The 23423-nt window shown below is 39.8% G+C and overlaps 1 protein-coding gene across 4 annotated transcripts in view; it reads right to left on the reverse strand.

Annotated features, from left to right (window-relative positions):
* Positions 1-3242: 3242 nt before the first annotated feature.
* Positions 3243-23423, reverse strand: part of Mgam (maltase-glucoamylase) — a 132705-nt gene continuing 112524 nt past the window's right edge. For all 4 annotated transcript variants that reach the window (XM_060380124.1, XM_060380128.1, XM_060380125.1 and 1 more), the window contains 14 exons: positions 19320-19454; positions 18850-18937; positions 17922-18060; positions 16898-17031; positions 16747-16781; positions 16538-16654; positions 14261-14409; positions 13578-13662; positions 12326-12382; positions 10592-10716; positions 9477-9565; positions 8469-8512; positions 8085-8255; positions 3243-4113 (listed from right to left, as the gene is read on the reverse strand). In XM_060380124.1, the coding sequence (XP_060236107.1) occupies positions 4039-4113; positions 8085-8255; positions 8469-8512; positions 9477-9565; positions 10592-10716; positions 12326-12382; positions 13578-13662; positions 14261-14409; positions 16538-16654; positions 16747-16781; positions 16898-17031; positions 17922-18060; positions 18850-18937; positions 19320-19454 (1443 nt within the window). In that variant the 3' untranslated portion in view covers positions 3243-4038. The remainder of the gene's footprint in view (positions 4114-8084; positions 8256-8468; positions 8513-9476; positions 9566-10591; positions 10717-12325; positions 12383-13577; positions 13663-14260; positions 14410-16537; positions 16655-16746; positions 16782-16897; positions 17032-17921; positions 18061-18849; positions 18938-19319; positions 19455-23423) is intronic.

The raw sequence follows: 23423 nt of genomic DNA on the forward strand, positions 1-23423 counted from the left end.
TTGATGACTGTATGCTCACAGTTGAAAAAGAGGCATGTGGAAGTCTTCTGTGACAACTCCTACCCCTACCCCACCACCCTAAAAAAGTAACGTTCTGGACAATGACACCAAAGAGAACTCCTAAAAATTGTGGTAAGGATGGTGAAGTGTAGCTTTCCACCCTTAATGGCCTCTGTTGGGACTTCAGGTGGAGAAGAATTCAGTTTGCTTTAAGGAGCTGGCCACCAAGAGCTTGTCCATGCTGCAGTGAGCATATGGATAACATAAATTAAACTGTTTGTTTGTTTGTTTTCATTTTTTTTGAGGTGGGGAATCACAGGAGTGGAAGGAAGATCTGGGAAGAGTTGGAAGAGAGTGTGCTTGGAGTTCATGATGTGAAATTCCCAAATAACCAATAAAAATATAAAAAAAACCACTTCAAACGAGTAGAGAATGCAAAATGCTGTGAATCTATCTCTACCCCACCCTAAGAAACTGAAAGGAGTTGAGTACAACTTCACAGCTATCACCACCATTTTGAAAATCAAGAAATTTGTCCCAGAGAGACACAAAGACATTTAACCATGTCTCCCGCCTCCATTTAGTGATTGCTCCTTATTTGAATGAAAGTAGCACAAAATGTCTAACTAGTGACCCTAGTCCTTGCACTAGGAGTGCTGGGCACAGGCCTATACTCAGAGATATGCTGTTCTGCCCTAGACAGAAACCAAGGAAATCACAGACCCTGCTCCCCTCTGACACTTTCCAGAGCTGCTAAGAACATCTCTAACTTGACAGGAGAATTTTATATGTCCTTGTGAGACTTCTGAAGTTGAAAAACATATTTCATACTTAAGCATTTCTGAGAACAAATTTTAAGTACTGTCACCACACCAAGAAAAAAAAATGATAAAGATGTGACATTGTGAAAATTGTGGCTGGCTTATATGTATAGCTATTCTATATTATACAATCATCAAAATATTATGTTCTATACCATAAGTATATACAACAAAAGTAAATTTAAGAGACAAGAGACACTGGCGTTTGGAATCCTCTGTATGTGTTTATGTAATATTTTCTTTATGATGTCCTTTCTGATGCATTTTAAAACATCCTTCTAAAGAAATTAAGGAAAAAACACCCTTCACAATAGCCACAAAGGACATAAAGTACCTTGGTGTGAACCTAACCAAGCAAGTCAAAGACTTGTGTGAAAAAAAATTCCAGTTTCTGAAGAAAGAATTAGAAGAAGATATCAAAAGAAGATATCAGAAGATGGAAAGATCTCCCATGCTCATGGCTTGGCAGGATTAATATAGTAAAAATGGCCATCTTACCGAAAGCAATATACAGGTTCATTGCAATTCCTATCAAATTATCAACACAATTCTTTACAGATATTGAAAGAAAAATTCTCAACTTCATAAGAAATAACAAGAAACCCAGAATTGCTAAAACACTCCTCTACAATAAATGATCATCTGGAGGTATCTCCATCCCTGATCTCAAGCTGTACTATAGAGAAACAATAATAAAAACTGCATGGTACTGGTATAGAAACTGACTAGTGGATCAATGGAATCAAATAGAAGACACCAAAATAAATCCACATACTTATGGACACCTGATCTTTGACAAAGATGCCAAAACCATACAATGGAAAAAAGGCAGCATCTTCAACAAATGGTGCTGGTCTAACTGGATGTCTACATGCAGAAAAATGCACATAGAACTATACTTATCACCCTGCACAAAACTAAAATCCAAGCGGATCAAAGATCTCAATATAAAACCAGACACACTAAACTTGTTAGAAGAAAAAGTGGGGAATAGCTTTGAACTCATTGGCACAGAAGACAACTTCCTGAACAGAACACCACCAGCACAAGCTCTAAGAGCAACAATCAACAAATGGGACCTCATGAAACTGAAAAGCTTCTGTAAAGCAAAGGACACTGTCATCAGAACAAAACCACTGCCTAGAGATTGGGAAAAGATCTTCACCAACCCTCTATCTGACAGAAGGTTAATGTCCAGTATATATAAAGAACTCAAGAAGTTAAACAGCAACAAATCAAGTAATCCAATTAAAAAATGGGGTACATCCATTTGCTTGGAAAGCCGTCTTCCATCCCTTTATTCTCAGGTAATGTCTATCTTTGTGACTTAGGTGTGTTTCTTGTATACAACAGATTGCTGGGTTTTGTTTACACATCCATTCTGTTAGTCTGTGTCTTTTTATTGGAGAAGTCCAATAATATTGAGAGAGATTAATGACCAGTGGCTGTTAGATCCTTTGAATTTGATGTTGGCTGTGGTCATACGGTTGTGTGCTTGGTTGCTTTTTGTTTTACTGTAGTGGGGTTATTTATTTCCTGTGTTTTCTTGGATATAGCTAGTTTTCTTGGGTTGTATTTTCCCTTCTAGTGTCTTCTGTAATGCTGGATTTGTTTGTAGGTATTGTTGAAATTTGTTTTTGTCATTGAATATCTTGTTTTCTCCGTCTATGAGGACTGAGAGTTTTGCTGGGTATAGTAGCCTGGGCTGACATCTGTGTTCTCTTAGGGTCTGCATGATATCCATCCAGGCCCTTCTGGCTTTCATAGTCTCTGTTGAAAAGTCAGGTGTGATTCTAATGGGTTTGCCATTATATGTTACTTGGCCTTTTTCTCTTGCAGCTTTTAGTATTTTTTCTTTGTTCTGTATACTTACTGTTTGATTATTATGTGGTGGAAGAATTTTCTTTTCTGGTCTAATTTATTGGGTGTTCTATAGGCCTCTTGTATTCTTATTGGTCTCTCCTTTAAGTTGAGGAAATTTTCTTCAATGATTTTGTTGAAAATATTTTCTGGGCCTTGGAGAAGGGAGTCTTCTTTTTCCTCTATACCTATTATTCTTAGGTTTTGTCTTTTCATATTGTCTTGGATTTCTTTGACGGTCTATGTCAGAAATTTTTTGGATTTAACGTTTTCTTTGACAGATACATCGATTTCTTCCATTGTATCTTCCACTGTCAGAGTTGATATTTTACCAAGTATAGCAACTGCTATGATTCTTAAACAATATTCAAAGCTTGGAGAGCCACTACAGATATGTACTAGAAGGTGGCTGATTAGAAGCCATAATCTATTCCTGTACTGGGCTGCAGGAGCTCTAATACCATGGGGAACAAGAGAGACAAGTTCACCTGAGTGTTCTGACCACCAGGAGGCCTGATGCCAGAGTAAAGTTACCACAAACAGACATCACAACATTTAGAATCTCTTGTAAAGTCACTTGCTTTATTCTTTGTGGTATGTAAGCCATGTATGTTTTGTGAACTGTTGTTATGTACATAAGATATGGTCAAGAAACAACATTTATACACTTAAATGCTCACTCCTTTGGAAAAAAAATCATCTTGTACATCCAACTCCTCCCTTCAGCTCTACCTGCTTAAGTCTCCTTCTCATCATCTTCCTGCATGCTTGTCACTTCCCCAAGCTCCCCATCTCTTTCCTTCTGTTTTCCTTGTCTCTTTTGAGTGGTAGCACACAAGGCTACCACTTGTGAGCATGACTGTTGCTCTTGCCTACCATTGCCTCACATCTTCCCCGAATCCTTCCTGTGTTCTTTCCCTTCCTCCTCCATCATACTCTCAGCATATCATTCTCCTTCTGCCGTACCAACTCACAGAAGTTCCTTCTGCATGCTTCTTTATGTTCTGATTAGCTTCAATCAGCAGCTGCCATGACAAGATTTCTGAATTTTGTTGTATCTTTATGAAAACATTGGGATCCCCTACACACACACACACACATACACACACAAATACACTTCATCATGGACCACTTTCATCTTCACATTTTCAATGAATGATATATGATGAACCATATATACCATACTCATTATATAGATACATTAACATGACCAGAAATATATCTTTGGGAGTTATACAAAAAAATCCATAAAATATTGTAGCCAAACTGAGAATGAAACAATTGGTGATACACAATAATTAAATAATGATGAAGTATAAGTAGTTCAAATCTTTTCATAGTATCCTGCTCTGAACATTTATGAAGAGTTCCATGTCAGTGATTTGAAAGCATGCAGGCTGATTCTTTTGTCGGTCACATTAACACTTAATATCTGTTGGAACAAACAAACAAGAAATGTATTGAACATTTGTTGTCTAAACTTTTCTGTACATAAACAAATAGGGTGCACGTCATTGAGCCACATAGCCTTAATGCCAACTATTTTCTTTTCAGCTGAGGAGGATGGTCCCTAATCCTCAGAGTAGAATGATTGTTCTGTGATAGGGATGATTCCACTCATAATCCCTGAGAACAAATGCACATGCAACTGAAAATGGGACTGTGTCTGTCACTCTTCTGATGTGGTGCTGGCTCTCCTTTTACTTAATCTTCTGCTGTCTCCTCAGAGCACTCACCCATTGCCTGGGAAGTCCAATGCTGTCTTCTCGATTGCCTAAGAAGTCTAACATTTCTACTTTCTTATGGCAAACACTTTCCAGGGACCTGGTCATCATATGAGCAAGTTGTAACTTGTTCACAACAGAATAAGGGAAAGTTCTTTAAAAGATCTTGTTAAAGGTGGTTGACAAGAAAACCACAGTATAAGAAGACATTTTAAAATTATAAAACTGAAGAAAAACTTTTTTCTTAGGACACACACACACACACAGGAGATGGGAGGGGAAGTAGAGGGAGAGAGAGAATGTATCATGGGAAGAAATGCTCTCATTTACCACAGCACAGGGTAACAGGTCTTGGGACTGAAATACTGTGTGAATCCTAAGGTGCAATTTTAAGTTTCATGGGATGAGAATGTGTGTGTGTAATTAAGAATTCTCAAATTACTACAAGCTGGACCCACATCATAGCATGATTGCTATTGTTTACACAGTGTGAAACATCATTGTTAATATGAATGTATGGACTGCAAACCATTCAAAGAGTGTTTCAGGAAGGAACATAGAAAAAGATTAAGAAAACACTGGGTTAAAAACTGTCTAATATGGGTTTAGTATCTTGAGAGAAAACATCAGACAAAAGTGTAAGGCTTTTTTTCATTCTTAAAATCTGTTTATTTTATTCTTTTTAGAATATAACTTAATTGAAAATATTTAAAAATAAGTATTATATTAATCTAATACATATAGCAGTGTTAGATTTTAGCTTTTGACTTCAAAAATTCATCTTATTTGTAACAGGAGCAGAGAAATTGGTAGAGCCTACACATGACATTTTGTGTGTAGCTAAATATTTTTGTTGAGAAGCTGAGCTCCATCTCTACAGTGCTTGCACAGCATTCATAGAACCCTAGATTGATCTTTAGGATTTTCAGGAAATGTTGAATCACAGTGTGATTGGTAGGGTAGAAGAACTGTCTTAAGTGATTCTCATCATACTTAACTATTGTAAATAATAATTAATAAAACAATAAGAACACAAAAATAAAAATATATCAAAACAATTTGATGAAATATAAAAATAAACATTACATATTAGTTATGGTATTTTATTTTATTTTATTTTATTTTATTTTATTTTATTATGAACATTTTGGACCAAGAGCTATGCTTCTCTGAAGAAGATGTGATATATCCTAAAATGGTATATATATATAATATTTTATACATCATGCATGTATTTATGTATTACTATATATATAATGGTATATGTGTGTATATATATATATATATATATATATATATATATATGGATCAAGTGAGAAGAATTGCTGAGTACTCAGTTGTGTCCTAGGTGTGGTGGTAGGTTATGTTTTATAAATAATCTTAATGATAGTACTATTACTTGGTTTCTATACCTTATTTATTATGATCAGTCATATGTAACTCATAAGAGTAAGTCAGGCCTTAAACTCAGATCTTGGGTCTGTTAAACCTCAAAATGTTTGAGTACGCTCATGTCCATGTTCTTTAATAAGGATTCTAATGTTTTATATCATAGCACTATCTCAATATAAGTGGTTTTCCTGTGGTAATTGCTGAGAAATCTTTTTTTTTTTTCAAACTGTAACCTGTGAGCTTTCATGGAGATTGAAAATGCTGTGCATGCTGGCAGAGGAAAAAAGCAATCCTCAGTTTCAGCCACCTGTGAACCCTATTATCTACAATAATGACCTACCCCCCGAGATATGCTGACTAGTACAATAATGGCATTGATATCACAGGTGTAACTACTACTTTTTTTAATTTTTTTATTTTTTTTATGTATATGAGTGTTCTATCTGCATTTACACCTGCCAGAAGAGGGAATCAGTTCACATTATAGATGGTTGTGAGCCACCATGCGGTTGCTGGGAATTGAACTCATGACCTTTGGAAGGGCAGACAGTGCTCTTAACCACTGAGCCATCCCTCCAGCCCTACTTTTTTTAATTTAAGGCCCAATTCATCATCATGAATTCATACACAACACGACACTGTCAATGATGTCAAGAACCTGTGACTAGACAGCTTATAGGCCCGGGACAAAACCCAGTACTATTATTCTGCAAATGTACATTACTAGATAGTAATTAACACAGAGACCCGCAGTTTATCACTGAGCACAGAATTAGAGACTTCCAATCAAATGGGCAGCTTAGGTCTCATGTGTGTCCTCTAGTCAGGAAAGTGGGGACTGCATCAGACACAGACTTACTTGACAGCTTTTTGATCACTTTCCCTAAATGGAATGTCTAACACACCCCTCCTCTCAAGGTTCAGTAATTTATGTGGAATGGGGGGGGGCAGAATGTTTTTAAGAACCAGAGATGAAAGATGATTCAAAGAAAGTATGTGTGATGACTAGCTAGTTTTTTTGTCAACTTGACATAAAATAAAGTCATCTGAGAGGAGGGAACCTCAAATGAGAAAATACCTCTGCCAGATTGGCCTGTGGATAAATCCATGGAGCAATTACTTAATGATTGATAGAAGAGAGCCTAGTCCATTGTAGGCAATGCCACCCATTCGTAGGTTGTTGTGAGTTCTGAGTCCTCCATGAGGAGCAAGCCAGAGAGGAGCAGTCCTCCAGGGCCTTAGCATCTAGGTTCCTGCCTTGAGCTCCTGCTCTGCATTCATTTATGAGGGAGTGTGACCATTCATTATGATGGAGTATACTGAAATAAACCCTTTTCTAATCAAGTTTCTTTTGGTCATTGTGTTTTGTCACAGCAACTGAAACCCAGCTAAGACACTGTATTTCCCAGGCACAATAAGGCATAAGTATGTGCAGATCTTATGCATGCTGTCACAATATCTGAGAGTACGTGTGCACGTGCCTTATTGTATCTGGAAAATACAGTGCCTTAATTAGGGTTTCAGTAGGTAGGTACCTAAGTAGATAGGTATATAGGTAGGCACACACACACACACATACATACATACATACATACATAAATATATACATAGGTACATAGACAGGACACAAAAGTTGGGCGAGCAGGGAAGGGTGGGTGGATCTGGGAAAAGCTGGAGAAAGAGATTAATAGATTAAGACTTTCAAAGAACCAATAAAAAGTGATACTAATCTACAGCTAATGAGGTTAACATATTGTAAACACCTCTTTATATTCAAATTTACTTGTATACTCAGTAATTGTGTGTCTCTACCTAACAGTTTACTCTGTAATATCATTTAAAATATTAAAATATTGAGATAAAACTCTACACCTATGGAAATTTTCAAAAGTTTTCTATAAATTTAAATGGAAAACATAAGGGAGAGGAAAGAATTGTTTTGTTGTTTTCTTTTCTTTTCTTGTTATTTTTCTGTGGCACTCTAGGGAGTGGACCAACTCTTTTCAGGGTAGTTGATAATACCTGACATTTGACAAAATACAATAGTTTAAGCTGTTTGAGAATTTGGTTTCTGAGACACAATGAGAGACAAGTTTCACTTAGGTTTTCAGAAAGATAGTAGATATGGAAAGTAAACAACCAGATTTTCAGTTCCACATGACAAACCACGTGTTTTGCTCTTTCTCGACACTGTCCACAGCTGACACTGAACACAGTAGTTGGACAGGCATTGCACAAAGCTTTCTAGGCTTGGGCAACATCACTGCGTTTTCCAGTAGTCACAAACCTGCGTTGTGGGGTTGTAGTCATGGTAGACGATTTCATCAAAGTTGTTCCAAGAAATCCTCACGCTAGCAATGGAAACACTGCCCAATCCCCAGATTTCAATGTAGCCTAGGTGCAAAGGTGCCGTGCCGGTGATGTAATTGTTAAAAATGCCTTGTTGCTGCAATGTATTCTGTCAAATTAAAAATAAAACAGAAAAGAACAAATATCAAAATCAATTCAGTTTTGTTCTTTTGTTTTGTTTTGTTTTGTTTTAGGCATAAATGTGAAACATTGATGAGACAGCCTGAGTCAGTACCTTATGTTCTCAGATAGGGAGAACCACGACCTCATCTGCCAAGATAGCAGAAGCCTACTGTCCCTTCATGGTGGCAGTCACACTCACCTGGTTGATGAAAAACCTGCCCAAGTAGTACCGTTTTGTTGTATCTGCAAACAGACAAAGGGTCAGATGTGAACTGGGCCTGTGTAATAGGCTTCTAATTACTGATTTGTCTTAGCTGAAACTTGGGGGTATTTTTGTTTTGTTCTTCTTCATTACATTGAGTTTGATTTTGTAATGGAAGTTCTCTCTATGGAAATTAATTAGGTTCTATACCTTTCCCCCAAATGGACACACATGTTTGAATGAGCAGTAAATGCACTTGTCCAGTAGTTACCTCATAAAAATCACCTAACCCTACCTCAAGTCACTTTCTCACAGTCTACTATTCTCAAGATCTTCCTAGTCACCTCAGAATTTCCAGATTTCTTTGGCTAGAAGCACACATCCACACATGTCAATACACTGTGCCTTGCTTTATCTTGGATAATAATGGGTGGTTTTTTAATGTGATCTCTAGGAAACATAAAAAAAAAAAAAATCTGGGAAAGCGTGGTATTTGGCTGTTTGGTGGAACTGATGAAGAAGTCAGGTTGCTGGGAACCAGCTCCTCTCCGGGCTCCCTCTCACTGCCTCCCCAGTGCTGGCCTCTTCCTTATTTACTCTCCATTCCTCCATGAACCACTGGCTCTCCCTAGAACTGTGTTGCCCAAGGCAGAAAGCGCCATAAAAATTTAGCTGTGTAAATTTAAATGAATATATATTAAATAAACTTCAGTACCTCAGACGCCCTTGAGTGTCCATTAACACCCGTGCCTGAAGCTGCACTGAGCAGCAGAAGCTCCTTGTGGCTACAAGTTCTACTGTGCAGTAAAGAGTAGTTGAATCATCCTCCTGCGAGGTTACCAGCACCCATAAACTTGTGATGGATAGCCCCTCACAAAAGTAGCACATTTAGCATTGTCTCATGTAATTGGAGAATGTGCATAAATCTCATGAAAGTGTATCTCAGCTGAAGAGCGGGAACCTCACCCATAGTGTGGTAAGGAACCCCAGCCAGCCTCTACTTACCAATGCTCTTCCCATCATCCCAGAAAAGCCAGCCCTCAGCAAGTCCCTCATCATTCAAGGCAGCCTTGAGGCCTATGAATTTCTGACGGCTGTGGTGGGAAGGGAGAGACACGTTAGTAAAAACAGTCACAGTCACAGGCCAGCAGGTTTCACAGGAACAAAGGAGCAAAATGAAATGTTTCCTAAGGTGGAGAGTGGCTTCTCATGTAAGAAAACTCCAAGAACAGGCTCTATATGCATGCAGATAGAGCTGGACCATGGCATGTCCCAAATGGATGACTTCACCAAAGCATCCAGGATAATTTCCCAATGAGGCTCTTAAATTAAAAGCACATAACTGGCTTCTTTCTTTCCCGAGGCTTCCTTTCCTTTTAGGCTCTTCATGAACTATTGCCTAAAACACATAGAGGACCAATGGGTTTTGAGCCTGATATCAGGACCATATGTATTTCATGAATGCATGTCTGTCCTCTTCCTGGGCCTGTGACTCAGTGAATCATATAGTTTAATAAAGACCCCCCTTCTTCATCTGAGGAATGGAGACAACAACTCAAATGATTTTGTTTCTCATTAATAAAGAGAATTAGAAAATCATGAAACAAAGCTCTTAAAACTGGCCTCAAAAAAATAAAAACAAAAACAAATAAACCTGGCCTAGTCATAGGCATGCAGCAAGCTTTTACTTGATGTTAGTGATTGATAACTCACATAGAAACTTAGGTCAAGACCTCTTAAGGTCTACTTTAAGGTAAAGCAGCCTCTGGTATCAGTTGTCACAGGTTAAATTATTTCCAGCAATGGTTTGCTCTTAAGGAAAGAGTTGAAGATTCCAAAAGTATGAATTATGACTACCTCCATTTTAACTTACATTAATGTAAGTGTCACTTCTTAAACCTGCAGTTTCACATACTTTGACCTAAAATAGCTGATAAAAAATATTCAGAGTCTGGAATTTTTAAAAAGTTCAAATACAAAAAATGCAAAAAAAAAAAAATAGAAAAAAGAAAATTCAATGGAAATACTCTCAGACTTCACTCAAGGCATGAGGCGCCTTTCTCCACACATGCTCACTGCTATACAAAGCAGAACCCTAATCCCACCCTTCCACCATTCACCTTAACTGGGTGTTCATGGCTGGCTCCTGCCAGGGCAAAATGTAGCCACCACGGATGTGAAGATTAATGTGCTCAAGAGGGGCTTGCAAGATCTTCCACTGCCCTTTTGCCTGAATATCTACCCCCTGTGGGAGAAGGAGGAAAGATGATGAGAGATGCACACATCCCTGAGCAGTGAGCTCAGCAGAAATCCAAGCCACCTTCTGAACTTGTCTCCTGGTCCCCACCATTCAACACACACCGGCTCTACCTTCTGCATCCACCTGCTCCATAGGAAACACCCTAAAGATGTACTTTCGTGGCTTTATCTTTGAATATATATCTTCTCCGACACGTTTGCCTTGCCTCATGTGACATCCTTATCTTCCTCATGTGGTAGTCCTTATCCTGCCACATGTGAAGTTTAATACTGCTTCACACCTGAGACTTGTACTCTGACTTGAGTCATAAACCTCAGCTCCTTTTATATTTTCTCAACTATGGCAGGACTTCTTGGTGTTAGTACCATTGGTGGGTTGCTGGCTTGAATCAAATAATTACTTGTAGTAAGGCTAGAGTGCGTTTTTCCCTACTTGAGATGATTCATCTATTTTTGGCAATCTTGTTATCCTCTGCTCCAAAAAAGCCACCATACTGGTACCAAATTTCATGGGGACATTCAATTAGTATACTACAGCCCAGAATCAATGAATCCAAGCAGTTCCCCTTCCACAGTCTACCATGAAGCTGTGCTTGAGTCATGGTACTCAGCAGTCTGATCCTATCCTTTTTAACGTTAAACAGTATTGTTTCTTCCCACTAAAGGACAGTAACACACCATCTCTACATTCCACACTGCGTTTTCATAAAAGTTTTTGAAAAGCAATCATTGGTTCATCATTACATTGTTAACCCCAAATGGAAAAGTACCCAGCATTCCAAATCCTAGAACTCAGCAGAGATCTGGACAAGCCTAGAACTCCAGTAGTTTACCAATATGCCTAGGGTACAGATGTGAAGGTGTACACACTCACAGGTCCAAGGAAAAGCAAGGCTTCCATTACAGTGAGGGCCCTCCTTATACCATGGGCTCTGAGTGGCCCCCTGCTTAACTCCAGTATAAGCTCCGACACATTCAGGACTGTTAAAGTATAGGACAGTCAACATGCGCATTCAAGACCATGTGAAGGTCACTTAAGGAAAATAGCTGTTCCCTCCCTCCAGGGCCCTAGGGCTGGATTGAAAGCACACAGTTGAATGTTGGTGCATTCTCATACTTAAGAGAAACCAGCCAGCAACTGAGAAGAAGGAAAACAAAATAACTCAGTGCTAGAATGGAGAAACTCCTTTGCACTTGTTGAGATGTTGTCGAGATCCACTGCACTGTGCTTGAATAAGAGAGGGTAGTGCATAGCCCTGCTTCTGATCTTCCTGCTTTTTGCTCTCCTCAGAAAGTCAGAAGAGATGGGCTAGTTAGAGGACAAGGATGCTCCTTTCCTTTTATCCTTCCCTAAGAATTAAGCTCTGGCTTCTAAGCTCTGTCAGAGACAGACTCTGCCAGGGAGGAGAATAGGGAGGAAGAGGGAGGGAGGGTGGGACCGGGAGGGGACTACAATCAGAATGTAAAGTGAATAAATTATAAAAAAAAAAGCAAATTTCAATAAAAAAGAGAGACATTGAGGCTTGGTCTGATGTTAGAACAAAAATCGTACTCTACTGTTGTCAGCTTGTATAAAGAACATTTAGAAAACTTACTGTGTAGTAGTCATACCAGCGAGCATTGGGAAAATATGCATTAACAGTTCTGGCATTCTGAAATTAAACACAAACAAGGTGTCAGTTCCTCTTGTCTGGAAAAGAGGGACCACTGTAATGTAGAAAAGAAGTTAGAACAGAATTGATAGCCTTGAGTTTCACTATCCTGAGATCAGCAATAACAGGGAGGCCACTTCCTTCTACTCTTTTCAAATGAAAAATTTCCTAACCAACAGCCCCTATAAAGTCCCTTGGAATGTAAACTTGAATCACCCTTTCCTTACAAAAACATCCTAGTTCAATTCTAGCAAGACAGACACTCATGTTTGGCTATGCAGCAAAAGAAAAATTCTAGGTATAGTAAGGTCTGAGTAATACTAAATAGCCAGTCTTTAATCAGAAACCCAATTATTATCAAAGAAAGTTAAATAAAAAAAAAAGACGTTAGCTGTTTATAGGTCCCCTTACATGAGGAAGTGAAGATCTATCCAGCAGCAATGAGGTTGCAACTGCTGCAAAGCAGTTCTCCCAACAATCTCTGCTTTCATGGTGAAAGAACTGACTGCTTACAGTGAATTTTTAAGCACAGTCTGCACCTAAGCTCCTTATACTAAATAAGGGAAATCCTATACTTTCAAATATAATATAAGGCTATTGTTTGCTTCAGTGTCCCATGGAGCAGAATTGTTTGGGTAACTAGAGAGAGAGATAATTTGAGGGTAACCCTCCAAGTGGTTGCTTGATTCTGCTGAGAAAGTTACTAGAATTTAGGGCTGATTCTTCACAGTTTTAAGAAAAATTGGTGGAACAGGAATGGGTAGAAGAAAAAAGATTTGTTACAGTTCTGTCCATAACTGGAAAGAGAGAACTTTCTGTCTCCACCTTGCCAATAGTTGTGGGCTTATGTAAAGAAAAGATAAAACACACGTGAGGAAACATTTGAATGAGGATTTTATGTTGAGTCCATGTTATCAGGATCAGGAGTTAAACTTTCTGCAGTGAGAGAATAGCCTTCTCCGGCCCCCTTGGCATCATGGGTGGCCTTACTTCACCTTAATTGTCTGTATAGTTTTGTTTTTGTTTTTTTTGTTTTGTTTTTTTATTTCTTGGCTCAGTTACAAGAAGGAAGAAAAAGAAAAGTTGGAATGAGAAGACCCTGGGATTCTCGACACATAGGACTTCTCTTCTCCATACTTGCTCAGCATGACAGATGGTAAAAGATGCTTCTACCGTCAAAGCCCCCCATACTCACAGGCTCCAGCACAGGGCTGACTAGGAAGGCTGGACCCAGCAGAAACTGTTTGTCTATGTTCCAGGTCTCTCGGTCTGACACAAATCTAGAAAGAGGAATTGAGGTGTCAGATCCCAACAAGGCCCCATGCTAAGATACTGAAGAACTCCTAGACTCAAGCCAGAAATGCTGCTGTACACAGCAGTATCTTTGTTCTATTTTAATCAGGTCATATAGACCAGACTCCCCTACAAGCCAGTTTTCTCACACTTCACAAGGTATTCAGCCACTCTGGCTCTATAAAATATCTCCATTTTTCTTCAGCATAGCACATTTTAAATACAGGGATAGATCTCATCCCTCAAACTCCCCCATGGAACATCCACTTTAGTGATATTAATAAATTTTGTCTACATAAACTACACAAGATAAGATGGTCTTTGCATGTCCAAATAAAAAAGAAACTGTATTTTTGTCTCTTATATTTAAATTTTTATTTTGTTACAAAATGTACCTTCTGTGTAAGTACCTTCTATCTATTTAAAAATCAGCTTTAAGGGAGAATGAAGTATGCTCTCTGCTGAGAGATCTCATAACAAAAGAAACTGATGCCTTCAATGAGAAAGAAGTTACACTATCCATCTCCCATCCAGCAGTGTGAATGAGTCATCCATTGGTCAATAGGATTCCTGCTCAAAACTCACTCATGGAGAAGAGGCCGCACAACTGTACTGCCCTCTGTGTGGGCCTTGTACATCAAGGTGTAGAGATATGGCAGGAGGGTGTATCTGGTCTGCAGCACACTTCTGGAAATATTCTCAAAGGCATTATCCCAGGAGACAGGGTCTTGTCTCTACAGAAAAAGAAAAGGACTGTTCAGAGCATAGCTGGAACTTTCAAGGGACTTATGGTCTTGGAAAGTTTATCCCAAATGTTTTTACTCAACTGAACTCAAAACATGTGAGATCTAAAGAGAGGGGCCTAACAGAGTTGTCCACTGAGAGGCACTACCCAGAAGCACCTCAGAACAGATGCTGAGACTCACAGCCAAACACTGGGAAATGCTTAGGGAGTCTTGTGGAAATGTAGGAGGAAAGATAAAAGGACTGGAAGGTGACAGAAGCTCCACAAGAAGACCAACAGAGCCAATTAACCAAGGCCCAGAGGGATTTGCTGAGACTGAAGCATCAACCAAGGACCATGCATGACAGGATCTAGACCCCTACAAAGATGTAGCAAATGGGCAGCTTAGGTCTCACGTGTGTCCTCTAGTCAGGAAAGTGGGGACTGCATCAGACACAGACTTACTTGACAGATTTTTTTTATCACTTTCCCCTGGTGGAACTGCCTTGCCAGGCCATAAGGGAAGAGAACATACTCAGTCCTGATACAACTTGTTGAGCTGGGCTAGATGGGAAAGAAAGCTCCTCTTTTCTGAGGCAAAGGAGAGATGGGAAAAGGGGCTGGTAGAGGAGGAGGGATAGGGCTACAACAAGGATGTAAAGTGAACACTCTTCCATTGCTGGGGGAATGTAAACTTGTCCAACCACTTTGGAAATCAGTCTTGTACTTCTTCAGAATAGGAGTACTGCTACCTCAAGATCCTGCTATAACACTTCTAGGCATATACCCAAAATATGCCTCATCATTCAGTAAGTACATTTGCTCAACCATATTCATGGCAGCTCTATTCATAATAGCCAGAATCTGGAAACAACTTAGATATCCCTCAACAGAGGAATGGATACAGAAAGTATAGTGCATTTACACAATGGAATACTATTCAGCAATTAAAAACAAGGAAATCATGAAATTTGAAGGCAAATGGTGGGAAATAGAAAAGATCATCCTGAGTGAAGTAATCCAGAAGCAGAAAGACACATATGGTATATGATATATACTCACTTATAAGTGGATATTAGCCATGTGATATAGGAAAGATGAACTAAAATCTATAGCCTTAAAGAAGCTAAACAACAAGGGGGACCTTAGGGAAGATGTTTAATCCTCATTCAGAATGGCAAACAGGATAGACATCAGAAGTAGGAAAAGATAAGGAACAGGACAGAAGCCTTCAACAGAAGACCTCTAAAAGACCATTCCCACCAGGGTATCAAAGGAGATACTGAGACTCATAGGCAAATTTTGGGCACAGTGCCAGAATCCTTATGGAAGAACAGGGAGATAGAAAGACCTGGAGGGGACAGGAACTCCACCAGGGCAAAAACAGAGCCAAATCACCTGGACCCAAGAGGGCCTGCAGAAACTGATTCTCCAACAAAGGACCATGCATGGAGAGGACCTAGAACCACTGTTCAAAGAAAGCCTATTGGCTGCTCTGTTTCCAAATGGGTACCCTAGTAAGGGGTACAGGGGCTGTCTCTCACATGAATTTAATAACAGACTCTTTGATCATGTCCCCATTGGGAACATAGCCTTGCCAGGCCACAGAGGAAGATGATGCAGCCAGCATTGATGAGACCTGAAAGGATAGGATCAGATAGAAGGGGAAGAGATCCTCCCCTGTCAGGGGACTAGGGAAAGGAAACAGGGGGAAAAGAGGGTGGGTGGGAGGGAATGAGAGGAGATGAGGAGGGAGATGCAGCAGGGATACAAAGTGAATGAATTTTAATAAACAAATATATAAATTAATAAATTTTAAAAACTCAAAAAATTTTAAAAAGAGAAAAAAGAAATTCATATAGTTGAAGACCCTTAAAAAAAAAAAAAAGAACATTCTTAGTACTTGTAAAACAGCCAATATCTTATGACTCCATAAGATATTCTTTATGTAATATATCAAAAATGCTTTGTAAATATATGGAATCATCAAAATAATATTGGAGAATATAGCTTATAAGAAGGCGGCTTAATGGCTTTGAAGAACTCCCCAAGGAACGAAGACAGAAGGGATGTTCTCAGAACACCACTGGGATGGTATTCCCAGTGACAAAGTATAGGGGAGAGAGCTGACAGCCTACCCTGGTCCCAATGGTGTTGTGGTTCCTGGAGAAGGGGTAAAAGGCACCCAGCTGCATCCAGCGAACACACATCTCATATTCAGCATCTTGGAAGAACCCACAGATGTCTGCCCCAGTCTGAAACAACAAGGAACAAGGTGAGCTCTTGCTGCTTTTCTCTGAGACCCTGCCACCCTGCTAGGGAGGAGGAGCATGCAAAGGACACTTACATAGGAAATGCCAAAGAGGCTGAACTCCATCATGCCTGCAATGAGAGGTGCAGCAGGGTCAGGACAGGCACTCATCCTCTGCCTCCTCCCCCTTCGCCAAGGACCCTACTCCCAGCCCTGTCTGCAGAAGCCCTGGGCACAGCCCACACACCAATGATGGATTTCCCCAGCTGGTCCCAGGCAGCTGTGTTGTCTCCCAGCCAGTGTCCTGCCCAGCGTCCAGAAGAGGGGAATGTGGAGCGGGTGATGACGATCCCTCTCTCTCCTGTCACCTCCTGCACAGCTCTGGTTGGGAAAATAGGAAAATAATTTCAGTGCAGGGCAAGGGAAGGCCCAGATCAGATCTTCTCAACTGCAACCCTGGGACTTAGGGGGTTTAGGGCTGATAGAGACAACAATACTGATGCCTTTTCACAGCGGTTGGCTAACAACTTCACCATGTGCTAAACCCATTGCACTGTCCCCAAATGTTAAGCAATCATAAGGTCTATCTACTTATCTTTTTGGCATTTGGTTTTCTATAATTGATGAATTAAAATTTACTAGTCTGCAATTGTATAAATTGTATTATTTACTGAGGTCGCCCATTGGGACTATGCTAATTCAGTAGACTATTCTTTGATCATAGAACAAGAATGGCTAAAATCTCAATATCCATGATCCACTTTAAAAGAAAATAGATCACAGCACCCTGTTTACCTTTACACCTTATGACTAACACATCACATCATCTGCTAGCTCCATTGTATAGTACTTTCTCACACCCCTATGCAAGCAGTCCTCAAAAGAATGATTAGTTTCTCAGTGATGAAACTTGCATTCCCAGTCATAACCAAAGAGCTGTCTCCATGCTCAAGTACTCTTCAGTTAAGAAATAAGATGTTCTAGGCCTGCAGCTCTCAACCTGTGGGTCAACCCCTTTGGGGTTGCCTAGGACCATCAGAAATATCAGATATATATTTATACTGCAATTCATAATGGGTGGGGTCACCACAACATGAGGAACTGCATTAAAAGTCACAGTCTTAGGAAGGCTGAGAACCACTGCTCTAGACAATTAAACACTGAGTTCTTCTCAAGCTCTAGAATGGAAAATAGAAGGAAACACAGAGTAGTTACACCAGCCACTGGCCATCCCCCTGATAGTGCCAACTACAGAAAAGTGTGCCACTCACTCGTAGGTGGGTCTGGTCTGGGACCACCCGTACAGGCTGTGCACGTCATAGTGGCGCAGGCGGGAGCCATCGGGAAGGATCTGCTCGCTCTCCATGCACAGCGTCTTGCTGCTCAGGCCCCTGTCCCTGGCTTCCACACCTGAGGGAAGATTTAAGAATGAAAGGCAGTTCTGATTCTGCTCACTGCTGACCTTTCCTCTGTTTTCTAATATCTGTATAAGAAAATGAAAAGGTGTGCCTGGACATTTCCTTTTCCCTAGGAGCATGAGAGCACTGCTTAGCCCTGAGCTATAGCATTCCTACAAGGGTCTTAGATACTAAGTCCACATAAAAAATGTGTGTTGTGAGAAAGAAATCGAGTTATCACACACTTACTGTGGAACACCCCTGAGCTGGATTTTGATGTACAAATCATTTCCTATAATTCCTGTGAGAACTGAATCCCTGATATAGGGTTTTCTAAACCTTGGCATAGAAAATTAAGATTTAGAAACACCACATAACAGTGGAAGGACACACAACTCATACAATGAATTATAGAAACAATACATAAATACTACAACTCTACATTTCCTCAACTTCCTGAAAAAGGGAAGCCCTTATTTTATAATAATTGATAGCACATACATTTCTACAGAGAATAAAGCATAAATCTGAAGAACTAACAAATTGATCTGTTAGAATGCTTGCACCTACTATCACTGTTGGATGCTTCCTGTACTGACTATTGAAATCTGCCAACAGGTGCAGGTTCTGGAGCACACACACACGCGCACACCATGTGTTTGATGTGGTTTTGTCTGTGGCCTCATAGAGCACAGCATGAATGAGGTCCTTCCCTTGATGGTGAAGTAATTGTAGCTGCTGGACTCCAGCAGAGCTCATCTTTCCAGCCACTGCTCAGCAGGGAGAAGTACAGGGTCCTTACGTGGCATGTAGGGAGGGTGGTTCAGAGTAGCATCACTGCAGCCAGAGGGAACGGCCCCGTTCACAAAGCTGGAAGGTTCATTCATATCCTACAAATGTCAGAGATATGGTTTACACATAAAGATACATCCTGTCAGAGACAAGAAAAAAGTAATGTATAAAGTAGCCAACCTCTAGGGATCCCTAGAAATCCCTCCCTGGGAGAACCACCATTGTCTGGAGGAGGGGGGAGAAACTGGCCGGAAAGTACAATTTAGCACTTCAGATCAGGCAAGCTTCCAGTAATCACCCCAGAAGATTTGCAGTGGCATTTCAGAGGACCTAAGCACGAAGAAGAACCAGAACTACACAACTCTCTGCCAAGGAAGTACAGGCTAGCATGCCCACAGTCTTCCGGAATTATTATCATTTTCTTGACTACACCAAAAACACTACTCCTATCCATGAATACACAGACATACACACACTTACAATCCACAGGCCATCAAACTTCAAGCTCTTTGCTGGATTCCCAGGGTTGTTGTGCAGTTCTTTAATCTCCTTCTTCCACCACAGCTCAGTGGAGTCACGGAAGAAGTCTGGGAAGGCCACATAGGCTCGGTATTGCTGTTAAGTAACAAAATCCACCCATCACAAATGAACACACCAGACAGCAAATATTCCTAAGAACTTAACTCAAAGGCATCTTTGTACTGTGTGGTGGTAAACAATGTTAGCCAGGATATAATCTTGCCGTACTTTAGAAACATCAAGGGCAGAGATAAGTAAGCACAAACCATACACCTTTCTTCCAATATTTAAAAGTTTCCACAGATAGCTTTTTTTTTCCATGTCAACCCTCTGAACTCATGATTTCCTGTTGAGGATTCTCAGTCCTCAAAGTGCACTCCTATTTCTTCATGACTCTCCTGAGACAAAGAAGGCACGAGTGAACCTCTATAGTGTCAAATCATTTATCTAGTACAGAATGTCAGATTGGCTAGAAAGACTGGGACTAATGGGATAACAATTCATTATATCGGGCTAACTCCTCTGTATCTCTGTTATCTATGATTTCAAAGAACATATAAAACCCATAATCTTATGCTAGTCAGGACAAGAAGACTTAAGGAAGGAGCTCCATCCTGCCTTTTTCTTCATCTGCTCTCAAATAATAAAAGCAATGTTTATATGAAAATTGGATCCAGGGTATCACTCCTTAATTGCATGACATAAAGTACCTTGGTGTAACCCTAGACAAGCAAGTCAAAGACTTGTAAGAAAAAAATTTCAAGTCCATGAAGAAAGAATTAGAAGAAGATGTGAGAAGATGGAAAGATCTCTCATGCTCATGGCTTGGCAGGATTAATATAATAAAAATGGGCATCTTACCAAAAGCAATCTACAGATTCAATGAAATTCCCAGCAAATTACCACCCTAATTCTTTACAGACCTTGAAAGAAAAATTCTCAACTTCCTATGGAATAACAAGAAGCTCAGAATTGCTAAAACAATCCTCTACAATAAAAGACTTTCTGGAGGTATCTCCATCCCTGATCTTAAGCTGTACTATAGAGCATCAGTAATAAAAACTGCATGGTACTAGCATAGAAACAGAATGGTAGATCAATGGAACCAAACAGAAAATACAGAAATAAACCCACACACTTATGCACAACCGATCTTTGACAAAGATGCCAAAACCATACAATGGAAAAAAGATAGCATCTTCAAAAAATGCTGCTGGTGTAACTGGATGTCTACATGTAGAAAAATGCACATAGATCCATACTTATCACCCTGCACAAAACTAAAGTCCAAGTGGATCAAAGACCTCAACATAAAACCAGACATATTAAATCAGTTAGAGGAATAAGTGGGGAATACCCTAGAACTCATTGGTACAAGAAGACAACTTCCTGAACAGAACACCAACAGCACAGGCTCTAAGAGCAACAATCAATCATCCCAACCTGCGGGAGTTCAAAGGGTTACTAAATGGGAGGTAGAAAGAATGAAGTGGGGCAAAGAGACACAAAGAATGAGGCTAAGTCTGTTTGTCTGATGAAAGCCTCCTTTATTAGAAATTTTTGCACAACTGTATAGGGAGAAGGCAGAAAAGGGGGGAAGGCTTACTTACTGCTGCAGAAGATAGCAAGAGTGCTTTATGGTTTGATATACCTCACCTGCAAGATGCCCTAAGAATGTTTCCTGAAGATATCTCAAGGATGCTCCAAAACTAACGAGCAGATGTTCTCACATAAATCTATCACCCATGACCTAGGGTCCTAGTGCAGCTGTTGGTAACTTTTCCACTAATTGGCATTGGCTCCACTAAATGGCTTTGGCTCATTAATTTGCTTTGGCTTCAATAAACAGCTTTGGCTCCCAGCAATCAATAAATGGGACCTCATGAAACTGAAAAGTTTCTGTAAAGCAAAGGACACCACATCAAAACAAAACAACAGCCCACAGATTGGGAAAAGATCTTCACCAACCCTTTATCTGACAAAGGGCTAATAGCCAGTATATATAAAGAACTAAAGAAGTTGAAAAGCAACAAAGCAAGTAATTGAATTGAAAAATGGGGAACAGAGCTAAACAGAGAATTCTCAATGGAGGATGATCGAATGGCAGAGAAACACTTAAAGAAATGCTCAACATAATTAGCCATCAGGGAAATTCAAATCAAAACGACCCTGAGATTTCACCTTACACCCATCAGAATGGCCAAGATCAAAAACTCAAGTGAAAGCTTTAGAAAGCCAGGAGTTTGGGCTAGTATCTTTAGATTGATCTTCATATACCCTACTGTAATTATCTTAGAACCTGAGAAGTAATTTTAAAATGATTTTACATTCTCATTGATTATTTGTGGATTTATGCAACTCAGAAACAGCACGTATCAATAAACCTTGTATTATACCTTTTCACTGTTGCTTGTTTGGGATGTTATGGTCTTTGGTATATTTCAATAAATGGTCTCACCTATATTATCCATCATGTTATGAAAGTCAAAGAGCTAAGAATCAGAGAGTCAAGGGGTCAGGGCTCAGAGGTCTGACTCAAAGAAGGTAGAACAAGATTCAATTATGCTGGGGATCTAGATGAGGGGCCTTCTGCTGTGTCTTTTTGTGAGAAAATGGATGCTAGACAAAGGGATCTTTACCTAACAAACAGGAGACCAAACTCAGATGGTGAGGTACTTACTGTGGAAGGGGAGAGGATGAGTAATAGAAATAAATGAGAGTTATCAGCTGTGATAAGCCAAAATGGAATCCCTGATAGGATACACCTGGGAAATTACGCTGTCTGTGTTTTATTAACCTCACCATGTACAGTTTTGATGATCCTCACTGGTGCACTAAAACAAATGCCCTACCATGGTCCAAAGACCAAGCTCTGCCTATTCTTTTTATTATCAACTCTTGCTGGATTACAACTGCCCTCCATATGCTGGGTCTTCAATTTCTAATGCCATGAGTCCACCATATGCCGGGCCTATGATTGCTTACCTCAGTCCACTGCATAGTCCTAAGAGGTATTTCCTGGGTCTAATTCTATACTTCAGCATTAAATGTTTGAGCCTCAGGGTCACAAGCCTCCTGTCCACAGTCTTCTTAGCTGTTCTGTTTGTTCCATTCTTGTCTCAGCAATGGCAGACCTGCACACCAGTAACTAGCTCTTCCTCCCCAGACTCATGAAACTGATCTTGCAAAATACATGTTGCTTCTGATTACTCTATGTTCCAAGAGTAACTTAGGATGGTCTTAATATTTTATGAGACATCAAAGTAGCAGTTTTGAGACATGAGAATCTTGGTGAAGAATTCCCGGGATTAGAGCTTTGTGCTCGCTGATCATTACATACTCATGTCACACGCTATTTACAGCCATTCTACTGTCAGCACTGCTCACAGGTTATCAGAGGACTAGCGATCAGGGTCGACAATGCTGTCCAAACTTATGGATTATAGATCTGAAAAGGGAAGCCTAGTATACCTGGCTCATTGAGAAAGCAGAACGTGTTCCCAGGAAAAAGCAAATTTATATGATACGGTGCCAGAATAAAGAGGTAAAAACAGCACTGAGATCTATAGCAGAAAGGGAGTCAGAGGCAGGATTTATAAATATAAAGATGGGGAACCTGTTCATAGGAGAAAAATATACATAGAAAAAAATGTCTAATTGATAAACACAAAGATTGAAAACTATTTTAAAATGATATCCACAGAAAAAGCAACCTCAACAATAAGAGCCCCAATTCAGAGAAAAGAAAACCTTCTTAGAGCTATCTCCCAGTTCAAAGTCCTTGGACCATTGGATTCTGAGAGCTTTGCACTTAAAACCAACATTATGTCGTCAATAACCAAGGACATGTAACATACATTCTCTGAGTCTTAGACCTTAAAAACAGTAATACTGACATCACAATTGGAGATGAAATGTAAATAGGAAGAAAATGTATGTGTGAGGTCATCAGCAGATGAATGACGGGAAGGACACCTGTCACAAGTGTATCTTTTCAGCATGTCCAGTATCACTTCTGGGAACTTCTAAAACTTTGGGTATGGCTTCCCTTTCCAGGTAATCCTG

Source organism: Meriones unguiculatus, chromosome 3 (assembly GCF_030254825.1).
Source record: "Meriones unguiculatus strain TT.TT164.6M chromosome 3, Bangor_MerUng_6.1, whole genome shotgun sequence".
NCBI lineage: Eukaryota > Metazoa > Chordata > Mammalia > Rodentia > Muridae > Meriones > Meriones unguiculatus.